Source organism: Prorops nasuta, unplaced genomic scaffold, assembly GCF_024137725.1.
Source record: "Prorops nasuta isolate Cenicafe-Biocafe unplaced genomic scaffold, Cenicafe_Pnas_1.2 PNAS00287, whole genome shotgun sequence".
NCBI lineage: Eukaryota > Metazoa > Arthropoda > Insecta > Hymenoptera > Bethylidae > Prorops > Prorops nasuta.
In genome coordinates, this window is record NW_027117083.1 from 12696 (window position 1) to 22569 (window position 9874).

At 37.3% G+C, this 9874-nt stretch overlaps 2 protein-coding genes across 2 annotated transcripts; both read left to right on the forward strand.

Annotated features, from left to right (window-relative positions):
* Positions 1–396: 396 nt before the first annotated feature.
* LOC136785367 (E3 SUMO-protein ligase ZBED1-like) lies at positions 397–3098 on the forward strand. The gene is made up of 6 exons (XM_066746399.1): positions 397–415; positions 563–664; positions 737–956; positions 1093–1342; positions 1430–1490; positions 1552–3098. Exons 1-6 carry the CDS (start codon positions 397–399, stop codon positions 3096–3098), a joined length of 2199 nt encoding a protein of 732 aa, XP_066602496.1.
* Positions 3099–5041: 1943 nt separating this feature from the next.
* On the forward strand, positions 5042–7739 carry LOC136785366 (E3 SUMO-protein ligase ZBED1-like; the record flags this gene model as incomplete). The annotated part of the gene is made up of 6 exons (XM_066746398.1): positions 5042–5060; positions 5208–5309; positions 5382–5601; positions 5738–5987; positions 6075–6135; positions 6197–7739. Coding segments are annotated over exons 1-6 (2195 nt in total), but the record flags the coding sequence as incomplete, so codon positions are not given.
* Between the last annotated feature and the right edge of the window lie 2135 nt (positions 7740–9874).

Here is a 9874-nt window from a genome sequence, read left to right on the forward strand (position 1 = left end):
CCCCCTCCCAGACCCCCCTAAGTACCCCCCCAAGACCCCCCTAAGTACCCCCCCCCCCAAGTCCCACACCAAGACCACTCTGAGTACTAGTGATGGGCGATGTATCGCCGATTATGGAAAAATCGATGTATTTTTTTGCAAAATTGATTATTTAAAATCGATTTTTTTAAATCCGATTAATCGACTTTACATCGATTTTTAGATACCTTCTCTTCGATGTTTTGTGAAGCGGAGCGTAATGGCTCCTAGCAGCAAAATGTATAATACACGTCACATAAATTATAGATAAGTGATTTTTAAATTCGTTAACTATACATTGACTTGGCCATTATATTTTTTTGAAAATCGACTATGTAGCAGTACAGAGCCTGGCTACGTATATATTAATTTGTAATAATGATTACATCAACAACTTGTAAGTATTTTTGTATTTAATTATTTCCACAGAATAGAAATGGAAAACAAATGTATTTCAGATATTATTACTTTAATCTGTAATAAAGTTCAACTTAAAAACCCTGTATAAATAACCTAAAAGCAAAATTTTTCTTTAATATTTTAGTAAAAACTGCTGAAAGAAAATTTTCGGTTTATTTTCAAATAAATAATGACAACCCGTTAACAATTGCAGACTTGGAATTTTCAACTTACATAAAACTGAAACGTATGTACAGTTTCAGGTATCAGATACATAATCAATAGAAAATTATGTTCTAATAACTAATTTTTTTTATAGATTCACCTGAAAATGCTACTAACTATATATTGAAACTTGTTAAAGATGGGAAAGTGAAGCTTGCAAATGAAAAAATTACCATCATTTATTTTTCTCTTGATGGTGTGGATTTTAAACCTATTTACGAGGATGAAGCTAATAATAATAATGCAAATGTTAAAGATTTAGCAAATGATTTAAATACTAATAATAAAAATGAAAATCTTAATAATAATAATATGTAAGTAATAATATTTATTTTATTTTCTATCATTTTATAGAAATTTCTATTAGTAGTAAGTTTGTTTATTAAAGAATAGTATATTATATAGTGTACTGGCTTTAATATTTTGTATCTAATAATATTTATACTTTAGATCTTCATCCACTAGTACATACAAAATTAAAGGAAGTCCCGTATGGAAATATTTTAAAAAGATTAATAATCACAAAGCTCGTTGCCAAATATGTAGCAATATTTATAAATCTGGTGGTAACACAACAAATTTATCTCAACATTTGAGTAGAAAGCATCCTATTCAGTATAGCGTAGAGAAAAATGATGAACAAAGTTGTACTTCTACTAATGTTACTAATTGCAAAAGTGGTCTGTCAAATACAGTTAATGTAAGTTCAGAAAGTGTAGAATATTACAAACGCATATTTTAAATTACGTTTAGTTTCTTTGTAAAATATTATTTATTTATATTTTAGACGAAACCCAAGTTCGACGAACAAATTACTAGTGCATTTGAAAAGATAAATTCATTTTCAAGTGAGTTATTTCTTAAATTTAAATCCATTTATTTATATAATTTATATTTCATCTTTTTCAGAAGGAGGTTCTACTACTGAAACAATTACTAATAAGATTATGTATATGATTTTGGTAGACTATTGTCCCATAAATATCGTGGAGAAAAAAGGTTTTCGTTCCTTGATGAAATCTGTTGTTCCGCTATATAAAGTACCTAGCAGAAAAACGATAACTAATTTATTAGACTTTACATATGAACAGAAGAAAGAAAGATTCATAGATAATATGTCTGAAGTTATGAATATCACTTTAACTTGTGATATTTGGAGTGATATCTCTAATAAAAGTTATTTATCGTTAACAATACACTACTTAGATACTACTAAAAATGAAATGAAAAATGGGACTTTATGTGCAAGCCCTTTAGAAGAAAGCCATACATCTGACTATCTTGTAGAAATTATAAAAGCTAATTTAGATTCGTTTAAAATATGTCATGAAAGAATTAATACAATCATAACCGATAACGGAGCAAATATAAAAAAAGCTGCAATTTTATTATTTGGACCACAGAAACATTTATCATGCATTGCACATTTATTTTCGCATATTGTGCCAGATGCCTTGAAAGAGATACCTTCTTTACAAAATATTATAGCTAAGGTTAAAGCCATTGTTACTCTAACTAAAAGAAGCACCTCTGTATCGGACGAATTAATAAGGCTGCAGGTTCGAGATGGTAAAACTGAAGATACCGCTCTAAAATTTAAACAAGATGTTCCGACAAGATGGAATTCAACTTATTATATGTTAGAGCGTTTTTTAATATTAAAAGATTACGTTTATCCCATTAGTCTGAAATGCCCTAATATACCTGACATGTTAAATCGAGAAGAATTGCAAATATTGGAAGATGCTATACAGTTTTTGCAACCAATTGAAAAGGCTATAAGAGAAGTAAGTGGTGAAACCTATTGCACAAGTAGTCTAGTTATTCCACTGATAAGATGTTTAAAATTATCTTTACAAAAACGTACTGCTGAGACTGAAATAGGATCAAGTCTAAAAATTAAATTGCTGAAAGCAATAGAATGTAGATTTCAGGATCACGAGAAAAACTTAATATTATCTATATCGACTATATTAGATCCAAGATTTAAACGACTGCATTTTGAGCATGCGTCAACAGCTACTACCACAATAACTCAAATAGATAAAATTCTCAAATCATGTACTTCTAGAGAAATTAAAAAACTTGATAAATGTCAATTAAAAACAGCACAAATAGCACATGATCTGTGGCAGTTTCACGACGAGCTAGTTTCACAAGATATACATGTAGAAAATGAATGTTATGGAATTAACATAGATATAAAACAGTATTTACAACAGCCAGTGATTGACCGTCATCAAGATCCATTTATACATTGGCAAACCTTGATCCATGCATATCCAAATCTTTATCCAGTAGCCATGAAATATTTAAGCATTGTTGTTACGTCCGTTCCTTCGGAACGCTTATTTTCTAAAGCAGGTGCTATTAAAAATGAAAATAGAAGCAGACTTACAGGCAAACGCTTAAATAAATTATTATTTTTAAGTTCATTAGATGAAAACTATTGGTAATTTTAAATGTTAGATTTTCATTATGTTTTATGCTTATATATCTGCACTCTTCATCACATTTATACTATTTTATACTACATGAATATAAATTTCAGATTAATATATTTTTTCAGATGTTCCTTTAATTTAATATTATAATGGATTCATAATTTTGAAATGCTAAATTGCCGTTATTATTACTATATAGTATTTATACATATACATACTATATTATATGAAAATAATATATTTGTTTTGTTCACGCGATGATAATGGTAAATAAAATTAATGAATAATTCTTTATTTATTTTATTTTTATCTGTTTATCCTAAGTGTTTTATAATAATAATTCAATATATAATTCAGAAAAATATAAAATTTTAAACATAGATTTAAATCGATTATTTTTAAGAATAATCGATCTTTTTTATCGATTTATTCAAAAGTCGATTTATTAAACATCGATACTTTTTTCTAACATCGCCCATCCCTACTAAGTACCCCCCCAAACAACCCCCCCCCCCAAAGACCCCCTTAAGTACTCCCCTAAGTACCCCCTTAAGACCCCCCTAAGTATCCCCCCAAGACCCCCCTAACTACCCCCCTAAGTACCCCCCCTAAGTACCCCCCACAAGTTCCCCACCCCCAAGACCCCCTAAGTGCTCCCCTAAGTACCCCCCCCAAGACCACCCTAAGTACCCCCCCAAGAACCCCCCCAAGACCCCTCTAAGTACCCCTCTATGTACCCCCCCAAGACCCCCCTAAGTACCCCCCCCCCCCAAGTCCCCCCCAAGTCCCCCCCAAGACCCCCCTAAGTACCCCCCTATGTACCCACCTAAGTACCCACCAAAGTCCCCCCCCCCAAGACCCCCTTAAGTACCCCCTTAAGTACCCCCCCCCCCCAAGTCCCAACCCCAAGGCCCCCCTAAGTACCACCCTAAGTACCACCCCCCCCCCAAGTCCCCATCCCCCAAGGCCCCCCTAAGTACTTACCTAAGTACCCCCCCCCCCCCAAGATCCCCCTAAGTACCCCCCCTAAGTAGCCCCCCAAGACCCCCCTAAGTACCCATCTAAGTACCCCCCCTAAGTACCCCCCCTAAGTACCACCCTAAGTACCCCCCTTAATATCCCCCTAAGAACCCCCCCAAGACCCCACTAAATACCCCCCCCCAAGACCCTCCTAAGTACCCCCCCCAAGTCCCACCCCAAGACCCACCTAAGTACCCCCCCATGACCCCCTAAGTCCCCCCTAGGTACTCCCCTAAGTACCCCCTCAAGACTCCCCTAAGTACCCCCCTAAGTACCACCCCAAGACCCCCCTAAGTACCCCCTTAAGTACCCCCCCCAACCCCCCCCAAGACCCCCTTAAGTACCACCCTAAGTCCACCCCCCCAAGACCCCCCTAAGTACCCCCCTAAGTACCCCCCTAAATACCCCCCCCCCCCAAGACCCCCTAAGTACCCCCCTAAGTACCCTCCCCAAGTCCCCACCAAGACCCCCCTAAGTACCCCCCTAAGTTCCCCCAAGAACCCCGCAAAGTACCCCCCCTAAGTACCCCCCCCCCCAAGTCCCCCTCCCAGACCCCCCTAAGTACCCCCCCAAGACCCCCCTAAGTACCCCCCCCCCAAGTCCCACACCAAGACCACTCTAAGTACTAGTGATGGGCGATGTATCGCCGATTATGGAAAAATCGATGTATTTTTTTGCAAAATTGATTATTTAAAATCGATTTTTTTAAATCCGAATTATCGACTTTACATCGATTTTTAGATACCTTCTCTTCGATGTTTTGTGAAGCGGAGCGTAATGGCTCCTAGCAGCAAAATGTATAATACACGTCACATAAATTATAGATAAGTGATTTTTAAATTCGTTAACTATACATTGACTTGGCCATTATATTTTTTTGAAAATCGACTATGTAGCAGTACAGAGCCTGGCTACGTATATATTAATTTGTAATAATGATTACATCAACAACTTGTAAGTATTTTTGTATTTAATTATTTCCACAGAATAGAAATGGAAAACAAATGTATTTCAGATATTATTACTTTAATCTGTAATAAAGTTCAACTTAAAAACCCTGTATAAATAACCTAAAAGCAAAATTTTTCTTTAATATTTTAGTAAAAACTGCTGAAAGAAAATTTTCGGTTTATTTTCAAATAAATAATGACAACCCGTTAACAATTGCAGACTTGGAATTTTCAACTTACATAAAACTGAAACGTATGTACAGTTTCAGGTATCAGATACATAATCAATAGAAAATTATGTTCTAATAACTAATTTTTTTTATAGATTCACCTGAAAATGCTACTAACTATATATTGAAACTTGTTAAAGATGGGAAAGTGAAGCTTGCAAATGAAAAAATTACCATCATTTATTTTTCTCTTGATGGTGTGGATTTTAAACCTATTTACGAGGATGAAGCTAATAATAATAATGCAAATGTTAAAGATTTAGCAAATGATTTAAATACTAATAATAAAAATGAAAATCTTAATAATAATAATATGTAAGTAATAATATTTATTTTATTTTCTATCATTTTATAGAAATTTCTATTAGTAGTAAGTTTGTTTATTAAAGAATAGTATATTATATAGTGTACTGGCTTTAATATTTTGTATCTAATAATATTTATACTTTAGATCTTCATCCACTAGTACATACAAAATTAAAGGAAGTCCCGTATGGAAATATTTTAAAAAGATTAATAATCACAAAGCTCGTTGCCAAATATGTAGCAATATTTATAAATCTGGTGGTAACACAACAAATTTATCTCAACATTTGAGTAGAAAGCATCCTATTCAGTATAGCGTAGAGAAAAATGATGAACAAAGTTGTACTTCTACTAATGTTACTAATTGCAAAAGTGGTCTGTCAAATACAGTTAATGTAAGTTCAGAAAGTGTAGAATATTACAAACGCATATTTTAAATTACGTTTAGTTTCTTTGTAAAATATTATTTATTTATATTTTAGACGAAACCCAAGTTCGACGAACAAATTACTAGTGCATTTGAAAAGATAAATTCATTTTCAAGTGAGTTATTTCTTAAATTTAAATCCATTTATTTATATAATTTATATTTCATCTTTTTCAGAAGGAGGTTCTACTACTGAAACAATTACTAATAAGATTATGTATATGATTTTGGTAGACTATTGTCCCATAAATATCGTGGAGAAAAAAGGTTTTCGTTCCTTGATGAAATCTGTTGTTCCGCTATATAAAGTACCTAGCAGAAAAACGATAACTAATTTATTAGACTTTACATATGAACAGAAGAAAGAAAGATTCATAGATAATATGTCTGAAGTTATGAATATCACTTTAACTTGTGATATTTGGAGTGATATCTCTAATAAAAGTTATTTATCGTTAACAATACACTACTTAGATACTACTAAAAATGAAATGAAAAATGGGACTTTATGTGCAAGCCCTTTAGAAGAAAGCCATACATCTGACTATCTTGTAGAAATTATAAAAGCTAATTTAGATTCGTTTAAAATATGTCATGAAAGAATTAATACAATCATAACCGATAACGGAGCAAATATAAAAAAAGCTGCAATTTTATTATTTGGACCACAGAAACATTTATCATGCATTGCACATTTATTTTCGCATATTGTGCCAGATGCCTTGAAAGAGATACCTTCTTTACAAAATATTATAGCTAAGGTTAAAGCCATTGTTACTCTAACTAAAAGAAGCACCTCTGTATCGGACGAATTAATAAGGCTGCAGGTTCGAGATGGTAAAACTGAAGATACCGCTCTAAAATTTAAACAAGATGTTCCGACAAGATGGAATTCAACTTATTATATGTTAGAGCGTTTTTTAATATTAAAAGATTACGTTTATCCCATTAGTCTGAAATGCCCTAATATACCTGACATGTTAAATCGAGAAGAATTGCAAATATTGGAAGATGCTATACAGTTTTTGCAACCAATTGAAAAGGCTATAAGAGAAGTAAGTGGTGAAACCTATTGCACAAGTAGTCTAGTTATTCCACTGATAAGATGTTTAAAATTATCTTTACAAAAACGTACTGCTGAGACTGAAATAGGATCAAGTCTAAAAATTAAATTGCTGAAAGCAATAGAATGTAGATTTCAGGATCACGAGAAAAACTTAATATTATCTATATCGACTATATTAGATCCAAGATTTAAACGACTGCATTTTGAGCATGCGTCAACAGCTACTACCACAATAACTCAAATAGATAAAATTCTCAAATCATGTACTTCTAGAGAAATTAAAAAACTTGATAAATGTCAATTAAAAACAGCACAAATAGCACATGATCTGTGGCAGTTTCACGACGAGCTAGTTTCACAAGATATACATGTAGAAAATGAATGTTATGGAATTAACATAGATATAAAACAGTATTTACAACAGCCAGTGATTGACCGTCATCAAGATCCATTTATACATTGGCAAACCTTGATCCATGCATATCCAAATCTTTATCCAGTAGCCATGAAATATTTAAGCATTGTTGTTACGTCCGTTCCTTCGGAACGCTTATTTTCTAAAGCAGGTGCTATTAAAAATGAAAATAGAAGCAGACTTACAGGCAAACGCTTAAATAAATTATTATTTTTAAGTTCATTAGATGAAAACTATTGGTAATTTTAAATGTTAGATTTTCATTATGTTTTATGCTTATATATCTGCACTCTTCATCACATTTATACTATTTTATACTACATGAATATAAATTTCAGATTAATATATTTTTTCAGATGTTCCTTTAATTTAATATTATAATGGATTAATAATTTTGAAATGCTAAATTGCCGTTATTATTACTATATAGTATTTATACATATACATACTATATTATATGAAAATAATATATTTGTTTTGTTCACGCGATGATAATGGTAAATAAAATTAATGAATAATTCTTTATTTATTTTATTTTTATCTGTTTATCCTAAGTGTTTCATAATAATAATTCAATATTTAATTCAGAAAAATATAAAATTTTAAACATAGATTTAAATCGATTATTTTTAAGAATAATCGATCTTTTTTATCGATTTATTCAAAAGTCGATTTATTAAACATCGATACTTTTTTCTAACATCGCCCATCCCTACTAAGTACCCCCCCAAACAACCCCCCCCCCAAAGACCCCCTTAAGTACTCCCCTAAGTACCCCCCTTAAGACCCCCCTAAGTATCCCCCCAAGACCCCCCTAACTACCCCCCTAAGTACCCCCCCTAAGTACCACCCCCAAGACCCCCCTAAGTACCCCCCTAAGTACCCCCCACAATTTCCCCACCCCCAAGACCCCCTAAGTGCTCCCCTAAGTACCCCCCCCCAAGACCACCCTAAGTACCCCCCCCAAGAACCCCCCCAAGACCCCTCTAAGTACCCCTCTATGTACCCCCCCAAGACCCCCCTAAGTACCCCCCCCCCCCCAAGTCCCCCCCAAGTCCCCCCCAAGACCCCCCTAAGTACCCCCCTATGTACCCACCTAAGTACCCACCAAAGTCCCCCCCCCCAAGACCCCCTTAAGTACCCCCCTTAAGTACCCCCCCCCCCAAGTCCCAACCCCAAGGCCCCCCTAAGTACCACCCTAAGTACCACCCCCCCCCCAAGTCCCCATCCCCCAAGGCCCCCCTAAGTACTTACCTAAGTACCCCCCCCCCCAAGATCCCCCTAAGTACCCCCCTAAGTAGCCCCCCAAGACCCCCCTAAGTACCCATCTAAGTACTCCCCTAAGTACCCCCCTAAGTACCCCCCTCAAGACTCCCCTAAGTACCCCCCTAAGTACCACCCCAAGACCCCCCTAAGTACCCCCTTAAGTACCCCCCCAACCCCCCCCAAGACCCCCTTAAGTACCACCCTAAGTCCACCCCCCCAAGACCCCCCTAAGTACCCCCCCTAAGTACCCCCCCTAAATACCCCCCCCCCCAAGACCCCCTAAGTACCCCCCCTAAGTACCCTCCCCAAGTCCCCACCAAGACCCCCCTAAGTACCCCTCTAAGTACCCCCCAAGACCCCCTAAGTACCCCCCTAAGTACAACCCACAAGTACCCCCCCCCCAAGGCCCCCCTAAGTACCCCCCTAAGTACCCCCCCCAAGACCCCCCTAAGTACCCCCTTAAGTACCCCCCCCCCCCAAGTCCCAACCCCAAGGCCCCCCTAAGTACCACCCTAAGTACCACCCCCCCCCCCCCAAGTCCCCATCCCCCAAGGCCCCCCAAAGTACTTACCTAAGTACCCCCCCCCCCCAAGAACATCCTAAGTACCCCCCCTAAGTACCCCCCCCAAGACCCCCCTAAGTACCCATCTAAGTACCCCCCTAAGTACCCCCCACCCCAACCCCCCTCCCCCACAAGACCCCACTAAGTACCCCCCCTAAGTACCCCCCCCAAGACCCCCCAAAGTACCCCCCCCAAGACCCCCCTAAGTACCCCCCTAAGTTCCTCCAAGACCACCCTAAGTACCCCCCTAAGTACCCCCCCCCCCCAGGACCCCCTAAGTACCCCCCCTATGAACCCCCCTAAGAACCCCCCTAAGACCCCCCTTAGTACCCCCCTAAGTTCCCCCCCACAAGACCCCCCTATGTACCCCCCTAGACCCCCCCCCAAGAACCCCCTTAGTACCCCCCTAAGTACCCCCCCCCCCCCCAAGACCCCCCTAAGTACCCCCCCTAAGTTCCCCCAAGAACCCCCCAAAGTACCCCCCTAAGTACCCCCCCCCAAGTCCCCCTCCCAGACCCCCCTAAGTACCTACCCCCCCAAAGACCC

Bases quoted from the DNA above. Each gene is read 5' to 3' on its own strand.
- LOC136785367 (XM_066746399.1), top strand. The intron at 957-1,092 runs GTAAGTAATAAT...TTTATACTTTAG, and splicing joins AATCTTAATAATAATAATAT to ATCTTCATCCACTAGTACAT. The intron at 1,343-1,429 runs GTAAGTTCAGAA...TTTATATTTTAG, and splicing joins GTCTGTCAAATACAGTTAAT to ACGAAACCCAAGTTCGACGA.